Genomic DNA, 20,238 nt, shown 5'->3' on the forward strand with positions numbered 1-20,238 from the left:
TTCACTCGGCCCCATTTCACTCTGGTCCATCTGAGTATCTCCTTTCCACCTATGCCTCCCCTCCCCCCCAAATATTCACAATTAAGAAATCAGAAAACAACCCCCACCTCTCTTTCGACAGAACTAGATGGAATGATCAGGCATAGCAACTCCTGCAGAGAGGATAAAACCAAAATGTTTCCAAGGGACACATTTATCAAACAAGATATCTGCCCATAGCTCAGTCAGTAGAGTGTGAGACTCTTCATCTCAGGGTCGTGGGTTCAAGCCCCACGTTGGGCAAAATATTCCTGCATTGCAGGGGGTGGACTAGATGACTCTTGTGGTCCCTTCCAACTCTACAATTCCAGGATATCCTGTGAGGAGTAGTCAACTGAGTTTTACTCAGAAGAGATGCGTCAAAATCAACACAGCCACATAATTAGTGCCCTTCAATTTAAATAGGTCTGCTGTGGAAAGGACTGGTGTTGACTACAACCCTGATGTTTTCTGATTATTTTATAGAGCGTTTCCCTCAATACCAAAAAATGGAGGCAGAGACAATTTACTGAATTTCAAAACCACCGAAGCTTTATTGAATGAACGAATCAATTTATTACAGTCACAAACCAGAATATGGACTTATACAGAAATAGAGAACATGTAGAAGAAGAAGAAGAGTTTGGATTTGATATCCTGCTTTATCACTACCCGAAGGAGTCTCAAAGCGGCTAACATTCTCCTTTCCCTCCCCCCCCCAACAAACATTCTGTGGGGTGAGTGGGGCTGAGAGACTTCAGAGAAGTGTGACTGGCCCAAGGTCACCCAGCAGCTGCATGTGGAGGAGCAGGGAAGCGAACCCGATTCCCCAGATTAAGAGACTACCGCTCTTAACCACTACACCACACTGGCTCTCATATACATGTAGATTAAAATCAAAATCTATAAGCTAGAACACAGTAAAGAATACAGATGTGAAACTACTAAAATGTGTAGTTCAAGACCTTAACCGCTAATTTAAAATATGCATGTCAATGCTTTATTATAATTAAGGCAGGTAAAGTAATTATTACTCTTAATATTATTCATTACTATGAGGCTTCTTGAAGCAATTCAGAGTACAATCAACATTAGCAGAACACTTTCCTTTACAAGGACAACTTAAAAAGCAACAATTTAAAAGCAATAAAAAAGTAATATTGCATAGGAAAGAATTCTAAAACAACAGCAATGATCACAATTAGCAACAACACACAATGAAACAGCAAGCAAAACTTGCCACTCCATCATCGCTGAGCCTTGAAACTTGTGTCTTATCCCCGTAATAAAAATTGACATCAAGTCTTATGTCATCTGGAAGAGAATGAAGGAGAAGAGAGATGAATTTCTGCCACATTTACTGATTCACCAAATTGACCTGGCCCCCATTCCACCCTATTTACAAGGAGGCTTTATGGATCCTGTCTTTGGTGGCAACGTCTCCTTCCAAGCCTGCAGTTTGGCCATCTTTGTGCTGTGGCAGGATTTCACAGCCACATGACCCAGGAGGTCTGCATCAAGCAAGGATGCTGCAGCTACTGAGTGGGCTCTCCTTAGTCTGGAAAGTGCGTCCCATGTCCCCAGGCTGTGGGTGTTACCTTCTTTGGGGCAGAAGTGAGCCAGCTCCAGAGGGACGAGAGCATGCTGTAGAGAAAGGAAAAGACCGTACTGGATCAGATGACTGATCTGATCCTAAACTCTCCCCCCCCCCAAAAAAAAAAAATAATGGGTGCAAGAGAACATGGAAGCAGACCCAAGCCAGGGAAGACTTGCTTCCATCATGGGATGAGTGAGTTCTATTGCCTGGCCCCAAGGTGGAAGTGTAAGATCAAGGAAGAGGGCAGGAAATGTCTCCAGCCTTGTCCGGCCTCCCAGGGACACACATTGTGTTGTGCGCCTGATACCGGACTGTGATTCCTCCTGTGGGAATCCTTTCACAAGCCACTCTGGGAGCCTCTTGGGGCTGTGAAGGTGCCAAAGGTGAGAGACTTACCTTCAGGCAACTGAGCCTTCTTGCACAGGACATCAGCCAGCTAATGCCACTGGCTGCCAGTTGCCTCTCCGCTGCAATCGCACTTGTTGTGTAACCTCTCAGTTCCTGTGGGAGGAAAGGGGGCCTCAGGATCAGGAGGCTGGTCTGGGGGAAAGAGGCAGACCACTGTGAAGCCCTTTACACTCTCAGAGAGAGATCCGTTTCTGTTCTAAAATGGCAATGTCCTCCAGCCCCAAATTGTACCTCTGCATCCAAGGCCCTCCTTTGGCTGTCTCGGCTAGTGGGCCTTTGCTGGCACGTCCATGTGGCCAGCTTGCCTTACAAGAGGGGAAGGGCCCAAGAGGTGCACTGCTAGGTGGCGGTTTCTCCATGAAAGCTTTCTAGGTCAAACAGCCACTGAGGCCATCAAGATACTTACATTCATCAGCAAGTTCAGGGTCTTAGTGCTTGGGGCCTCCCAGAGGAGGCCTCCCAGCATCAGAGTATAACGTTCCTCTAACTCCTGCAGGCAATGGCAATGAGGGAGAGGGTGCGCCAAGCAGGGGAAAGAGAGATCAGATGTTGAGCAATGGGAGCAATGCTTAAAGCGTGTGAAGAAGAAACAACAACTAGAGAAGTCAAATTTCAAGGCTAACAACTTACCTGCTTGTCGGGCTCAGTTTTGACCTCAATGACCGCCGCAAAGGCTGCATGCACAATCAGGCTGTGGAGCTTCAGTGGTAATTTGGGCTTCATGAGGCTGGAGAGAAGGAGGGAAACCTTTTTAGACTCTGTCTCCTTGGAGTCTTCCTCATATTGGGGGTGGGGTGGGGGGAGCATCAAATACATGTGATTCTCTTGAACTTCTAGTGAATGCATGTGTTAGCTAAAACCACTTTTGACAATCAAGCAGCGTATAGATTTTACAGGGTAAAAATGAATAAAGGTAAAATAAACACACCAGGGCACTGTTTATGTGGCAGTCTACCTGGCACTTGGTTGCAAGCCTCTAGGTCTTAGTTAATCCCACCCCTAAAAGCTGAGCCATTTCGCAGTCATCTCTAGACAATATAGCTTCTATTTTCTCTCACACATCTCCACTCATCCTGTAAATAGTTGCTGCATGAATAAAGCTTTTTGAACGCAAGAAACCCAAGAAATTGTAAGCAATTCTTCCAATCGAATTCACTGCAGTGGCAAGGTCTGGTAACACCTTTCCACATTCTGTTCCCCTCCCCCCACCAGCTCCTCGTCAAGCTCAAAAAAAGCGGTATACCTCAGTTGGTAAAGGGCTTCCAGTGCCGTAGCAAGGACCAATTCAGGCTGCGTAAAGCACGTAATCCGTCCCATGAGATCCTGAGGCGGCGCGAAACAGGCAATGGCGGTCCTCTTTAGTCTCTAAAGAGGGGCTCCGCAGGAAAGGATCGTTCGCTACGGCACAGCGACGATCCACTAAGAAAAACCACGGGCAGAGTGAGCTCGTGGCCATGGGACTCGGCGGGCACCTGGAGCGACCCCAAAAACGAAGAAGGGACCCCGTAAGGGGTTCCGGAAGCGCAGAGGGGAAGCGGTGCTGTGAGTTCATCGCTCTTTCTGCGGGAGCGAAGCCGCGCGACTGCTGCTGATGAGCGCCGACCTTTCTTCCTTAACCATTGGATCCTAAATTATCTACTCGTGAGTAAGAATTACTCTACTTTGGAACTACAAATTTTAAATTTGGCTGAAAGCGGGAGACGAAAAAAAGGAAGTCCGTCTTCCGGCAAGGCTTACAGATCAAAGGCAAAGGATCTGACAAGCTGGAAGCAGTAGAAAGGGATTATAAAACTGGAACTATCATGCGTCTGATAGAACTGGAGGTTGAAATGAAAGGCAAGTTTTCTTCTTTCTTTATTTTACTGTGTGGATGCAAATTGGGAACCTTCTCCTTTTGTGGACTTTAAAGGTGGACTTTAAAGTTTAAAACCCAGCCTCGGGATAGCGGGGGAAAAGAGTGCTTTCTGCGGATACAATTTATAAAGCGGAAATAGATACATAGAGGCAATACTGGAAGATACAATCAAGTAACTGTATCTTGCACCTTTGGATGTGATTCTGTGGCAATTTTGTAAGGGCTCTGCTAGTGGAAAAAAGTTTTAAGGACTATTGTCAAACTATTCAGTTGCAGGAACTTTAATGGCGACTAAAACTTTCTTCCTTCTTTCATGAACTGTAACAGTACTCCCTCTAGTGGAGATTGGGATTTACAAATTCCTGGGAACTAACTTTGTTTTGACTCTCTGCTGGTGTTATCTACATTGAGGACTGTTCTTCCCATGGAACATTTGACAATTTGACCTTGACTCATAGACAGGTGTGGAATGAGTGGCCCTCCGAAAACAAGAGCTGCAAAAGCGAAAGCAGTGAAAGGCCAACTTGTGCAAACAACTTTGACTTCTCAGTCACGCAGATCATCAGTTCCTGCTGTATTAAAGGGAATTGAACCTCCAACAACAGCTGAATTGAAGGGAACTGAACCTTCAACAACAGCTGAATTAAAGGAAGCTGAACAGCCGTCAACAGAGGATATGGCTGCAGGGGGATCTGATACACTTCTAAAGGAAATGTTACAACAATTTGCAATTTTAAATAAGAAGGTTGACGACCAAACAGCAAAAATTGACCTAGCCACATCCTCTATTACAAAACTATCTGAACAAGTGGCACAGCACTCACAAGCAATTGGGAATTTAAAAGACGCTACGTCTGAGAACCGGAAATTGGCCGAAACTGCGAATGAAAAAGCTGACCAAGCAATTCAAAAAGTGGATGAATTGAAAGGAGAGGTAAGGCCACTACACAAGCACATTGGTGACCAGCAGGCCTACCTGTCTATGGTGGAATTGAGAAATCGAGAAAATAATTTGAGATTACGCTCTATCCCAGAGCTTGAGAAAGAAGACTTGACCGGCTACTTGACAGCAGAATTTTCCAAATTCTGGGGTATAAAGGAAGACGAAGACTTTAAAATAACAACTGCATTCAGATTGGGAAGAGTTGCTAGGAAGGACAGACCCAGAGACTGCTTGATTATCCTAAGGACTAAACAGGAGAGAGACAAAATACTTGACCTTCATTTTAATAAGTCACTTGAGATCCAGGACAGAAGAGCGGAAATTTATAAGGATATACCCAAACAATTACTGGATCTCAGATCTATTTACACTGACCTAGCAAGACTTTTGAGAAGTAACGGGATACCCTACAGGTGGGAGTTTCCACAAGGCCTATCATTTAACTACAAAGGAAAGAAGGTTAGAATTAAAACAAAAGAGGACAATCAGAAGTTCCTGCAGGACCACGGAGAGGATCTTCAGAAGGGAACAGCAGTCCCCTGGCCTCCGCCACAGCCTGGAGTAGAACCAACACCATCTCCCTCGGACCCGGACAAAAAAGAGGACACCCCATAAAGAGCAACAACAGATTGATACAGGATGTCTCTGCAGCTGTATAGTTGGAACATTAATGGGGCAAATTCCCCGGAAAAACGAAAAAGGATTTTCCATATTTTGAAAAAGGAACATCTGGATATAATTTGTCTGCAAGAAACGCATGTGACTAGGCTCCACAGGAAAGTATTGATCAACAAAAGACTAGGCCAAGAATTTATTTCATCAGATAAAGTAAAAAAGAGAAGCGTGGTGATCTACGCAAAGGAGAACCTAGCACCGAAATTTTTGTTTAAAGATGAACAGGGAAGAATCCTGGCAATTGAAATACAAACTCAAGGAGAAAAAGTTTTGATATTAGGAATTTATGCACCAAATGAGGGGAAATCAGAATTTTATAAGAAGCTACATGAGACATTATTGGACTATCTGGACTATTCGAACATCATTATGATGGGAGATATGAATGGGGTGGTCTCCACCTTGATGGATAAGTCACAAAACCAAAATTTAACCAAGGATGGCAGACTACCGAAAACCTTTTTTGAACTGGCAGACAATATGGATTTGATTGATATTTGGCGGACAAGGAACCCCCTAGGTAGAGAGGGAACTTTCTTTTCTGAGGCCCACTTGTCATGGACAAGAATCGACCAAATTTGGACAACTAGAGGGCTGGCACCAAAGACTATAAGAGTGGAAATCTGCCCAAAGACTTGCTCCGACCATAACGCCCTGAAAATGGAAGTGAGACTTACTCCAGCCGGCTCCTTCAGATGGAAAATGAATGACACCCTGTTTAGAGATCAAGAGATTGTAAAGAAGGCCCAAAAAACTTTAAAGGACTACTTTGAAATCAACTTGAACACTTCAGTGGAAAAAAGAACAATCTGGGACGCGAGTAAAGCTGTAATGAGGGGGTTTCTGATACAACAAAACACAATTAAGAAAAAACTCTGGAATGGGAAAAAGGATAAAATATTAGAGAAGATAAGAGATGGAGAGAAAAGATTGAGATCTAAACCAAAATCTAAAGAGATCTTGCGAGAAATTAAATTCCATCAGGCACAATATCTGAAATTGATAAATCAAGAAGTGGAATGGAAAATTAAACAAATGAGACAAAGATCTTTTGAGTCAGCAAATAAATGTGGGAAACTGCTGGCATGGCAGTTGAAAAAAAGACAGAAACTAAATTATGTTACCAATCTAGAGGTGGAAGGGAAAAATATCCAGAAACCAGGTGAAATTAGAAAGTGTTTCCAGAAATACTTTAAAAAGTTGTACACACAAGGGCCGGAGGAAGTGTCTGAGATGGATCAGTTTTTAAAAGCTAACGGCTTACCAGAATTATCTCAGGAGAAGAGATCAATCTTGAACTGTAAAATAACACAACAGGAAATTGAGGATGCCATTCAGAATATGCAGCTGGGCAAATCTCCAGGCCCAGATGGGCTGACCTCCAAGTACTATAAGACACTAAAAGACTACTTGATTCAACCACTAATGGAGGTTTGTAATCAGATTATGGGGGGAGGAAGGGCACCGGAAACGTGGAAAGAAGCCTTAATCACATTGATACCTAAAGTGGAAACTGAAAAGACTCAACTTAGGAACTACCGTCCCATCTCACTCCTAAATGTGGATTACAAAATATTTGCAGACATTTTGGCAAGTAGATTGAAAAAGGTTTTAAATGAAGTAATTCATAAGGACCAAGCAGGCTTTCTCCCTGGTAGGCATTTGTCTGACAATACTAGGAATATTATAGATATTCTGGAACTTTTGCAAACAAATATTAACACTAAAGCAGTGTTAATTTTTATTGATGCAGAGAAGGCCTTTGACAATATTTCTTGGAAATTTATGAAGAAAAATTTGGAAGGGATGGGAGTGGGACGGGGGTTTGAAAATGGCATAGAAGCAATTTATTCAGAACAAAAAGCTAAGTTGATAGTGAACAATGTGGTGACAGAGGAGTTCCATATTGAAAAAGGAACACGCCAGGGGTGCCCCCTATCCCCCCTATTATTTATATCAGTCCTGGAGATTCTGCTGAACATGATTAGGAGGGACCGGCAAATACAGGGGATCACGGTCGGAGTGAAACAATATAAACTGAAAGCATTTGCAGATGACTTAGTTTTAACACTACAGGAGCCAGAATCTAGTACAAAAAGAGTTTTGGAACTGTTACAAGAATTTGGTCGGGTGGCAGGATTTAAGTTGAACAAACAAAAAACTAAAGTTTTGGGGAAAAACTTGACGCCTTTAGAAACAGAGGGGTTTCAGAAGGAAACAGAGTTAACTGTGGTTAAGAAAGTGAAATACCTGGGGGTAAACTTGACGCCTAAAAATTTGAATTTGTTTAAAGACAATTATGAGAAATGTTGGTCAGAAGTTAAGAAAGATTTAGAAACTTGGTCGAGACTGAAGCTTTCCTTGCTGGGCCGAATTGCTGCTGTAAAGATGAATGTTTTGCCAAAAATGTTGTTTTTATTTCAAACCTTGCAGGTCGTGGACAGAGTGGAATGTTTTGGAAAGTGGCAGAGGGACATCTCAAAGTTTGTCTGGCAGGGCAAAAAGCCCCGAATAAAGTTTAAAATACTAACTGATGCAAAAGAAAGAGGGGGGTTTGCCCTGCCAGACTTAAGGTTATACTACGAAGCGGCAGCCTTCTGCTGGTTGAAAGACTGGTTCTTATTAGAGAATACAGATGTCCTAGACCTGGAAGGTTTTAACAACTCGTTAGGATGGCATGCGTATTTGTGGTACGGCAAGGCAAAGACACATGGAATGTTTAAAAACCATATTGTCAGGAAAGCAATTTTTATGGTCTGGATGAAATACAAAGACTTACTTGAAAGTAAGACTCCGAGGTGGTTATCACCAGTGGAGGCTAAGGCGTGGAAAAAACCCAATATGGAGGCCGGCTGGCCGAAATATTGGGAATTAATAGAAAAAAATGGAGACAATTGGAGGTTGCAGAGCTTTGAAAAATTAAAGGATAAGCTGCAAGATTGGTTTCATTATGCCCAAATTAATGAGGTTGTTAAGTTGGACAAAAAAACAGGATTCCAGGTGGAAAAATCGAAACTCGAGACAGAGTTGTTAGAACCAAAAACCTAGGTATTATCGAGAATGTATAACTTGCTGCTTAAATGGAATACACAGGATGAGACAGTTAAATCAGCCATGATAAAGTGGGCTCAAGACATTGGGTACAATATCATGTTTGAAGACTGGGAAAGGTTATGGACCACCGGTATGAAATTTACGGCATGTAATGCCTTGAAAGAAAACATTATGAAAATGATATACAGGTGGTACATGACCCCAGTCAAGCTTGCTAAGATATACCATTTGTCTGATAACAAATGTTGGAAGTGCAAGGAGGCTGAAGGAACATTCTTTCACCTTTGGTGGACCTGTCCAAGAGTGAAGGCCTTCTGGGAAATGATTTATAACGAGTTAAAAAAGGTGTTTAAGTACACCTTTCCTAAGAAACCGGAGGCCTTCCTCTTGGGCATTATGGGCCAAAAGGTGTTAAAGAAGGATAGAACGTTTTTTATGTATGCTACCACAGCAGCAAGAATTCTTATCGCCAAATATTGGAAGACTCAAGATTTGCCCACACTGGAAGAGTGGCAAACGCAACTGATTGACTACATGGAGTTGGCCGAGGTGACCGCCAGAATCCGAGATCTGGGAGAGGAAGCAATGGAGGAGGATTGGAAAAAATTCAAGGACTATTTGCAAAAAATTTATAAGTTATATGAACTATAAAATGCCGCATGACTTGAAATGTTAGCCCCAGCAATGAGAGTGGAATATATATGAAATTGGATAATATTATTGAAAGAATCAAAGTTTAAATGGTTAAAAATGATATTATGTTTTGCTTTCAGAGTAAATGGATAATAAGGGATTTAAACTTAAACTGCAATTGAAAGTATAAAAGAAACACATGAAACAAGGTTATAATTTGCTGATAAATTTATTGTAAAGAATGCATTGTGCGGGAGATGTGGGGAAGTTCGATAGAAAGTTGAAATAAGTTGTTGAAAGGTTATGATTCTTTTTATCTTCTTTTCTTGTCCTTTTTTTTCATTCTTTTTTCTGTCTGTAATTGGAAAAAATGCAATAAAAACCATTAAAAAAAAAAAGAGAGAACAGAGGGCAGAGGGGGGAAACGTCAGTTCCCTACGGACATCAGGTGGATTCCTCCAACCCCAAACTCAGTGCAGGAATTGGCAATGTAATGCCAAATGCCTGCACAACCCTTCTCTTGGCCAGACCCCGCCAGGCCTTCCTTCTGCCCAGCATCCCCCCAATCCCATCCCCAGCTCTCCTGCCCCCCTCACCCCTGGATACCTCATGCAACCTCTCACTCACTGCAATTGCCTTGATGGCCATCTTCTTGGAGTACCTCAACCTGTCCTTTTCTCTCTGGTGGGCCTCCAAGCAAGTGGACAGCACACAGCAGAGGAACATCTCATCCTTCTCCAGTTGCTGAAATGGCAGGAGTCAGGCTGTCAGTTCATGGCAGGAGGGCTCCTCTGCATCTGAGACCGCCAAAATGGGGGTACAAACAGCACTGGTGGATGGGGGGGTGGGGGTGAGGGATTTCGTATGTACTGTGCTGTTTTCTCAAATACTAACCACAGGCAATGCCCAGACCCTGCCAGTCTCTGAACCATCTGCAACAAGAGAAGCAGGAAAGGACATGGGGGCAGGTTAGTTCATTTCTACTTATTTTCCACAGTTGAGGATTAGAGCATTAAGGCCACCCCTCCTTACGCTCCAAAATGAAAAGGAAGCATTTGCTCACGTGGGCCCACAGCAACCCTGGACTTCTTGGGGACTTTGCGGGTCCCCTTCTTCTTGCGGGCTGCCATGTCCCTCACTCGCCTGAACCTAGAAGAGAAGGAGAGGGGCAGATCTTCTTCTTCTTGTTGTTGTTGTTATACCGCCCTATACCCACAGGTCTCAGTTACAACCAGTGCTTTTTTCTGGGGGGATGAAGGGGTACGCACACCCCAAAACATTTTGTGAATCTTTGCATTTTTGTCCATTTACTGTACTGCATTTATTTTCCCCGATTTGAACTATAAAATGGTGATTTTCTTGAGTCAAAATGAGAGTACCCCAAACATTTTTTTAAATAGAAAAAAAGCACTGGTTCCAACATAAAAATCGCAATATAGAAACACAAAATGCATAATAAAGGTGAAAAACAACCCAGTAAAGCCCCCTCCCCAACACATTTCAAAACCTGAGACAGAAGCCTACAACCAAAATGGTGTGTGTGTGTGTGTGTGTGTGTGTGTAAGAGAAGGCAGGGAGTCTTTGCAGCATAGCTATAACACAAATACGGGTGGCCTAACAGTTGCAGGCAGACCCATATCATTTCACACACTACTTCGGCTGCGGGACATCGTATCAACAAGGAAAGGAGCATGTGGTGTTGTTGCATCTCCTCGGGTATTTGTTGATTTGTCGCCACGAGGGGTTGTAGTTGTGGAGGTATAGTTTGATGAAGTTTCTGGTTATTTGTACCCTAGGTGCCCACTCACACACAAAAACAAATCTCCCTGCAGCCAACCAAAGACCACCAACCACACCCTAGGTCACCCCCCAACCTCTCTCACCACCAAGGAAATGCAACAAGGGAATAGTAAGTGAACCCACGCAAGTGATGCTGACACAAAACCCCACACATACAGGGGAAACTCGGGAAATTAGAATATCATGGAAAAATTCATTTATTTCAGTAATTCAACTTAAAAAATGTGAAACTAATATATGAGATAGACTCATGACATGCAAAGCGAGATATGTCAAGCCTTTATTTGTTATAATTGTGATGAATATGGGGTACAACTGATAAAAAACCCAAATTAACAATCCCATAAAATTGGAATATTGTGAAAAGGTGCAGTAGCTATTCAATCCATAACACCTGCAATGGGTTCAGTAGGAAGCACAATCATAGGGAAGGCTGCTGACCTGACAGTTGTGCAGAAAGCCATCATTGAGACCCTCCATAAGGAGGGAAAGCCTCAAAGGGTAATTGCAGAAGAAGTTGGATGTTCCTAAAGTGCTGTATCAAAGCACATTAATGGAAAGTTATGCGGAAGGGGAAAGTGTGGAAGCAAAAGGTGCACAAGCAGCAGGGATGACCACAGCCTGGACAGGATTGTCAGGAAAAGACCATTCAAACGTGCTGGGGACTGAGGCTGGAGTTAGTGCATCAAGAGCCACCACACACAGAAGGATCCTGGAGCTGGGCTTCAAATGTCATATTCCTCTTGTCAAGCCGCTCCTGAACAAGAAACGTCAGAAGCATCTTGCCTGGGCTAAAGGAAAAAAAAGAACTGGTCTGTTGCTCAGTGGTCCCAAGTCCTCTTTTCTGATGAGAGCAACTTTTGCATGTCATTTGGAAACCAAGGACCCAGAGTCTGGAGGAAGAATGGGGAGGCACACAATGCCAGATGCTGGAAGTTCAGTGTGAAGTGTTGATTTGGGGAGCCATGCCATCAGCTGCTGTTGGTCCACTGTGCTTCATTAAGTCCAGGGTCAACGCAGCAGTCTACCAGGAGATTTTTGGAGCACTTCATGCTTCCTTCTGCAGACAAGCTTTATGGGGATGCTGATTTCATTTTCCAGCAGGACTTGGCACCTGCCCAGACTGCCAAAAGTACCAAAACCTGGTTCAATGCCCATGGGATTACTGTGCTTGATTGGCCAGAAGACTCGCCTGACCTGAACCCCATAGAGCATCATAGAATCATAGAATCATAGAATCATAGAGTTGGAAGAGACCACAAGGGCCTGGTTCAATGCCCATGGGATTACTGTGTTTTTTTTTTTTGGTTTTTTTATAAATATTTATTGAAATTTTCATATTATTACAAAATGAAAAATAAAAATAAAAAGAAAAAAAGAAAAAACAGTTAAAAACAATTCCAACTTTTTGTCACTTGTCTTTCATTAACTTATTTCCTGGACCTCCTCATACCTCCCTTTTTTGTATTCCAATTCAAATTTATTTCGTTCAGCAATTTCTTTCCCTCCTTCTTACACCCTAGTCATTAATCTGAATGTATATTTCTGATAACCTTAAATTTTAATCTATTTAGAAAAATCCAATTTTTTTTCATATTCTTTTAACCTTTACAGCTAGAAAACACAACCTCAATCCAACATCATTCTAACATTCATTAATTTTACAATATTTCTGTAGATAGTCTTTAAATTTCTTCCAATCTTCTTTCACCGTCTCTTCCCCCTGGTCTCGAATTCTGCCAGTCATTTCTGCCAGTTCCATATAGTCAATCACTTTCATCTGCCATTCTTCCAAGGTGGGCAGTTGGGCAGTTCTTGTGTTTTCCAATACTTTGCGATAAGTATTCTTGCTGCTGTTGTAGCATACATAAAAAAGTTCTATCCTTCCTTTGCACCAATTGGCCAACGATGCCCAAGAGAAAGGCCTCTGGTTTCTTCAGGAAAGTGTATCTAAATACCTTTTTAAGTTCATTATATATCATTTCCCAGAAAACCTTAATCTTTGGGCACGTCCACCATTGGTAAAAGAATGTACCTTCAACTTCTTTACATTTCCAACATTTATTATCGGGCAAATGATAAATTTTTGCAAGCTTGACTGGGGTCATGTACCACCTATATATCATTTTCATAATATTCTCTCTTAAGGCATTACATGCCGTAAATTTTATACCTGTGGTCCATAACTGTTCCCAGTCAGCAAACATAATATTATGTCCAACATCCTGTGCCCATTTAATCATAACAGATTTCACCGTTTCATCCTGAGTATTCCATTTCAACAGCAGATTATACATTCTTGACAGATTTTTAGTTTTAGGTTCTAATAACTCTGTTTCTAATTTTGACTTTTCCACCTGGAAGCCAATTTTCTTGTCCAAATTATATGTCTCCATTATCTGATAATAATGGAGCCAATCTCTCACCTTATTTTTTAATTTTTCAAAACTTTGCAATTTCAGTTTATCTCCTTCTTGTTCCAAAATTTCAGAATATGTCGGCCATTTAGTCTCCATATTGAGCTTTTTCAAGGCTTTTGCTTCCATTGGTGACAGCCACCTTGGTGTTTTATTTTCCAATAAGTCCTTATATCTTGTCCAAACATTAAACAATGCCTTCCTAATGATATGACCTTTAAATGCCTTATGGGCTTTGACTTCTGGAGGCGGCGCGAAATGGCAATGGCGGTCCTCTTCGCGCTGTGAAGAGGGGCTCCGCGGAAAAGGGTCGTCCGCTACGGCAGAGCGGAGACCCATCAAGAAAAACCACAGGCAGAGTGAGCCTGTGGCCGTGGGACTCGGCGGGCACCAGAAGCAACCCTGGAAACGCAGAAGGTACCCCGTAAGGGGCTCCGGAACGTGGAAGGGGGAGCGGTGCTGTGAGTTCATCGCTCTTTCCGCGGAAGCGAAGCCGCGCGGCTACTGCTGATGAGTGCTGTCCTCATCTGGCTCTAAAACTTCATACTCGTGAGTAAGGATTATAAGATTTACGGGACTAAAGCTTAATAATTCGGCTGAAAACGGGAGACGTTAACAGGAAGTCCATCTTCCGACTCTGTTTAATGATCAAAGCGAAGACCCCGACAAGCGGGAAGCGTTTTGAAAGGGACTATAAAAGAAGTTGATTTCATTGTGCAACGTTCGAACTTGCTATTTAGAAGTAAAAAGGACTAGTTTTGTGCTAATTTGATTGGATTTGGACTGGAATTTCCCCCTTTCCTGGTGGATTACAAAAAAACTCGAGAAACCCAATCTGCGGACTGTCAGGATACAAATGAACTGTCAAATTGCGGAAACTGTATTTAATGCTGAAAGTGCTACTTTGAGTGCTATTGTTGGATACAAATAAGAAAACTGATACTTGCACCATCTATGAAACTTTGTTTTATCTTGGAAAAGCTCTGCAAGTTAAAGGGATATTGAAGGTGCCTTTCTAATTTACTTTTAGACTGTTGGGATTTTAATGGCGGAAAAAGTTTCTTTCTCTTTCTGATCTACAGGGGTGCTCCCCCTAGAGGAGTTGGAAATAATAAGCCTCTGGGAACTGCATGTTATTTTGGCTTTCTTTTGTCTTGTTGTTTACACTTGGGACTGTCTTTCCCATGGGATTGCTTACAGTTTGACCTTGACGCATAGGCAGCTGTGGGATGAGTGGCACAGGAAAAACAAGGGCGGCCAAAACGAAAGCAAAACAATCTGTACAACAATTGTTACAAACAACTTTGACTTCTCAGCCACGCAGATCATCTGCCCCAACTGTTTTAAGTTTGCAAGAAGGAGAAGTTGAACAGCCAGCCCTAGAGGATATGGCTTCAGGAGGGATTGACCCAGTCTCAAAACAAATTTTGGAACAACTGGCAGTTTTAAATAAAAAGGCTGATGAACAGTCCGAAAAATTTGATCAAGTCACAGCCACTATTAATAAATTGACTGAGCAAGTCTCTCAACATACACAAGCAATTGGGAATCTTCAGGTAACAACTGCAGAAAATCGTAAGCTGGCTGAGGAAGCTAATCAAAAAGCTGAACAAGCCAATCAGAAGGCCGAGGCAATAAAAGGGGAGGTAAGGCCACTGTGCAAGCAAATCAGTGAACAGCAGGCCTATCTGTCTATGGTGGAATTGAAGAATCGGGAAAACAACCTCAGATTAAGAGCTATCCCAGAACTTGAACAAGGAGATTTGATTGGTTATTTGACATCGGAATTATCAAAGTTCTGGGGTATAGAAGAAGATAAAGACTTTAAAATCGTTTCTGCTTTCAGGCTGGGAAGAGTGGTTGGGAAGAACAGATCCAGAGACTGTTTAATTATCTTGAGATCCATACAAGAAAGAGATAAAATACTAGGCCTACATTTTGGAAAATCACTGGAAATTCAAGGCAAAAGAGCAGAAATTTACAGGGATATACCGAAACAACTCTTGGACCTCAGGGCTATATATAAAGAACTTGCAAGACTGCTAAGAGGTAACACAATTCCTTATAGGTGGGAGTTCCCCCAAGGATTATCTTTCAATTTCAAAGGAAAGAAAGTTAGAATTAGAACAGCAGAAGACCAACAAAAGTTCCTGAATGATCACGGAGAGGACCTTCAGAAGGGAGCAGTAGCTGCTTGGCCACCGCCTCCGCCTGGATCTGTACCAACACCTGTACCCTCGGGTCCAGAGGAAAAGGAGGAGATGACACTATAAGACCAATAGATTGCCAGGATGTCTCTGCAGCTATTCAGTTGGAACATTAATGGCGGGAATTCCCCGGAGAAAAGAAGAATCTTTCACATATTGAAAAAAGAACAATTGGACATTATTTGCTTGCAGGAAACTCACGTGACCAGGCTCCATAGGAAAGTGTTAATTAACAAAAGGTTAGGCCAAGAATTTATTTCATCTGACAGAGTTAAAAAAAGAGGAGTGGTGATTTATGCAAAGGAGAACCTGTCACCAAAAATTTTATTTAAAGATGAGCAAGGAAGAATTTTGGCAATTGAAATTCAAACACAAGGAGAAAAATTTTTGATATTAGGAATTTATGCACCAAATGAGGGGAAATCAGAATTTTTCAAGAAGCTGCATGAGATAATGCTGGACTATCTAGATTACACTAACATCATCATGATGGGAGATATGAATGGTGTGGTCTCTACAAATATGGACAAGTCACAAAACCAAAATTTAACAAAAGACGGCAGACTACCTAAAACATTCTTTGAACTAACTGACAGTATGGACTTGATTGACATTTGGAGGACAAAGAACCCCTTAGGTAAAGAAGGAACATTCTTCTCTGAGGCCCACCTGTCATGGACAAGAATCGACCAAATATGGACAACTAGAGGGCTGGCACCTAAGACTAGGAAAGTGGAAATCTGCCCAAAAACTTGCTCCGACCATAACGCCATGAAAGTAGAATTGAGACTAACTCCAATCGGTTCCTTCAGATGGAAAATGAATGACACCCTGCTGAGAGATCAGGAGACTGTGAAGAAGGCCCAAAAAACTTTAAAAGACTATTTTGAAATAAATTTGAACACTTCGGTGGAAAAGAGGACAATCTGGGACGCAAGTAAAGCAGTAATGAGAGGGTTTCTGATACAACAAAATACGATTAAGAAAAAACTCTGGAATGGAAAAAAAGATAAGTTTTAGAAAAGATAAGAGAGGGCGAGAAAAAATTGAGACTAAATCCGAAATCAAAAGAAGTTCTGAGAGAAATTAAATTCCATCAAGCACAGTATGCGAAATTGATAAATCAAGAAGTAGAATGGAAAATTAAACAAATGAAACAAAGATCATTTGAATCCGCGAACAAATGTGGAAAACTGCTAGCATGGCAGTTGCAAAAGAGACAAAAGCTGAACTTTGTTACCAATCTGGAGGTTGAAGGGAGAAATATTCAGAAACCAGAAGAAATTAGAAAGTGTTTCCAGAGATATTTCAAAAAACTTTACACACAAGGGCCACAAGAAGAGACTGAGATGAACCAATTTTTAAAAATTAACGGATTACCAAAACTACCCCAGGAAAAGAGAACAATCCTGAACTACAGAATGACACAACAAGAAATTGAGGGTGCCATTCAGAACATGCAATTAGGTAAATCTCCAGGCCCAGATGGACTTACCTCCAAGTACTACAAGGTACTGAAAGATTTTTTGATACAACCACTAATGGAGGTATGTAACCAGATCATGGAGGGGAAGAAGGCACCGGATTCGTGGAAAGAAGCTTTCATCACATTGATACCTAAATTGGAATCTGAAAAGACTCAACTTAAGAACTACCGTCCCATCTCACTCCTTAATGTGGATTACAAAATTTTTGCAGATATTTTGGCAAGTAGACTTAAAAAGGTATTAAATGAAGTAATCCATAAAGACCAGGCAGGCTTTCTCCCAGGCAGACATTTGTTTGACAATACCAGGAACATTATTGACATTTTGGAGCTTTTGCAAAACAATATCAACACAAAAGCAGTTTTAATTTTTATTGATGCGGAGAAGGCCTTTGACAACATTTCTTGGAAGTTTATGAAAAAAAATTTGGAAGGGATGGGAGTGGGACGGGGGTTTGAAAATGGAATAGAAGCAATCTATTCAGAGCAAAAAGCTAAATTGATAGTGAACAATGTGGTGACAGAAGAGTTTAAAATCGAAAAAGGAACACGACAGGGGTGCCCCCTTTCCCCCCTTTTATTTATCTCAGTCCTGGAGGTGCTTTTGAATATGATTAGGGAGGACCGGTTGGTGCAAGGAATACAGGTCGGAGTGAAACAATACAAACTGAAAGCTTTTGCAGATGACTTGGTTTTAACATTACAGGAGCCAGAATCTAGTACAAAAAGAGTTTTAGAACTGATTCATGAGTTTGGTCAGGTGGCGGGATTTAAGTTGAATAAACAAAAAACTAAAGTTTTGGGGAAAAACTTGACACCTTTAGAAACAGATGGGTTTCAGAGAGAAACAGAATTAAATGTGGTTAAAAAAGTGAAATACCTGGGGGTAAATTTGTCTTCCAAAAACTTGAATTTATTTAAAGATAATTATGAAAAATGTTGGTCAGAAGTTAAAAAGGACTTAGAAACTTGGTCAAGATTGAAACTTTCCTTGTTGGGTCGAATTGCAGCTATAAAAATGAATGTACTGCCAAAGATGTTGTTTTTGTTTCAAACCCTACAGATTGTGGACAGAGTGGAATGTTTTGGAAAATGGCAGAAGGATATTTCTAAGTTCGTTTGGCAGGGCAAAAAGCCCAGGATAAAATTTAAAATCTTAACTGATTCAAAAGAAAGAGGGGGATTTGCCCTGCCAGACTTTAGGTTATATTATGAAGCTGCAGCCTTCTGCTGGATGAAGGATTGGTTTCTATTAGAAAACACTGATGTCCTAGATCTGGAAGGGTTCAACAATTCTTTAGGATGGCATGCATATTTGTGGTACGACAAGGTAAAGACTCACAAAATGTTCAAAAACCATATTGTCAGAAAAGCATTATTTATTGTCTGGACTAAATACAAAGACTTATTAGAAAACAAGACCCCGAGATGGTTATCACCAATAGAGGCTAAGGCCCGAAAAAAAACCAATATGGAAGCCGCTTGGCCAAAATATTGGGAGATAATAGAAAAAATTGGAGAAAATTGGAGGCTGCAGAGCCTGGACAAATTAAAGAACAAGGTGCGAGATTGGTTACATTATGCTCAAATCCAAGAGGTCTTTAAAAAGGACAAAAAAATGGATTCCAGGTGGAAAAATTGAAGTTAGAGACAGAATTGCTTGAACCAAAGACCAAGGTTCTTTCGAGAATGTATAACTTGCTGCTTAAATGGAATACCCAGGATGAGACAGTCAAATCAGCCATGATAAAATGGGCGCAGGATTTTGGGTATAACATTATGTTTGAAGACTGGGAAAGGTTATGGACCACCGGTATGAAATTCACGGCATGTAATGCCTTGAAAGAAAATATTATGAAAATGATATATAGGTGGTACATGACCCCAGTCAAGCTTGCAAAGATATATCACCTGTCTGATAATAAATGTTGGAAATGTAAGGAGGCTGAAGGGACATTCTTTCACCTCTGGTGGACCTGTCCAAAAGTGAAGGCCTTCTGGGAAATGATTTATAATGAGTTAAAAAAGGTATTAAAGTATACCTTTCCCAAAAAACCAGAGGCCTTCCTCCTGGGCATTGTCGGCCAGAAAGTGTTAAAGAAGGATAGAACTTTCTTTATGTACACAACTACAGCAGCAAGAATTCTCATCGCAAAATACTGGAAGACACAAGATTTACCCACACTGGAAGAGTGGCAGACGCAATTGATGGACTATATGGAACTGGCTGAAATGACTGGCAGAATCCGAGATTTGGGAGAAGAAACAATGGAGGAGGACTGGAAAAAAATTAAGGACTATTTACAAAAATACTATAAGTTATATGAATGTTAAGAATTTGCATGATTTGGAAAATCTAGCTTCAGCAATAAGATTCGGTGATATGGGAAATTAAGTTATAATTATGAAAGGACTAAAGTTTAAAGTAACATTATATCTATTTTAGAGTAAAAGTAAATTGATAATAAGTATTTTAAACTCAAAATATATATTTTTTTGAAAGTACAAAAGAATGCACGAAACAAGGTAATAATTTGCTGATATTTTTATTGTAAAGAATGCAGGGTGAGGGAGATGTGGGGAAGTCCGGTTGGTTATGAAAAAATGTTTTGGAAGGATGAATTTCTTTTTCTTTTTCTTTTCTTTTTCTGTTATTTCTTTCATATATCTGACTTAACATCTGTACCTGGAAAAAAAGCAATAAAAATATTTTTTAAAAAAATATAAATGCTTTATGGGCTTTAACCTTATCATACCATAGATATGCATGCCATCCGAACACATTGTTAAAACCTTCTAAGTCCAAAATGTCTGTGTTTTCAAGAAGTAGCCATTCTTTCAACCAGCAAAAAGTTGCTGATTCATAATAAAGTTTAAAGTCTGGCAGGGCGAATCCACCCCTTTCCTTTGCATCTGTCAGTATCTTAAATTTTATTCTGGGCTTCTTGCCCTGCCAGACAAATCTAGAAATATCTCTTTGCCACTTCTTAAAACAATCCATCTTGTCCACAATTTGCAATGTCTGAAATAAGAACAACATTCTCGGCAATACATTCATCTTTATCGCAGCTATTCGGCCCAGCAAAGAAAGCTTCAAATTTGACCAACTTTCTAGATCTTTTTTCACTTCAGCCCAGCATTTTTC

General features: G+C 41.2%; 1 protein-coding gene across 1 annotated transcript; it reads right to left on the minus strand.

The window, feature by feature from the left end:
* Nucleotides 1–1,413: 1,413 nt before the first annotated feature.
* Nucleotides 1,414–10,313, minus strand: LOC310697838 (uncharacterized protein; the record flags this gene model as incomplete). Its single annotated transcript, XM_083484463.1, has 8 exons — nucleotides 1,414–1,662; nucleotides 2,012–2,116; nucleotides 2,430–2,513; nucleotides 2,654–2,750; nucleotides 3,267–3,346; nucleotides 9,811–9,927; nucleotides 10,078–10,115; nucleotides 10,247–10,313. 8 exons carry the CDS (start codon nucleotides 10,311–10,313, stop codon nucleotides 1,414–1,416), a joined length of 837 nt encoding a protein of 278 aa, XP_083340589.1.
* Nucleotides 10,314–20,238: the final 9,925 nt, after the last annotated feature.

This window comes from Podarcis liolepis (assembly GCF_965112155.1).
Source record: "Podarcis liolepis genome assembly, chromosome: W".
Classification (NCBI taxonomy): domain Eukaryota; kingdom Metazoa; phylum Chordata; class Lepidosauria; order Squamata; family Lacertidae; genus Podarcis; species Podarcis liolepis.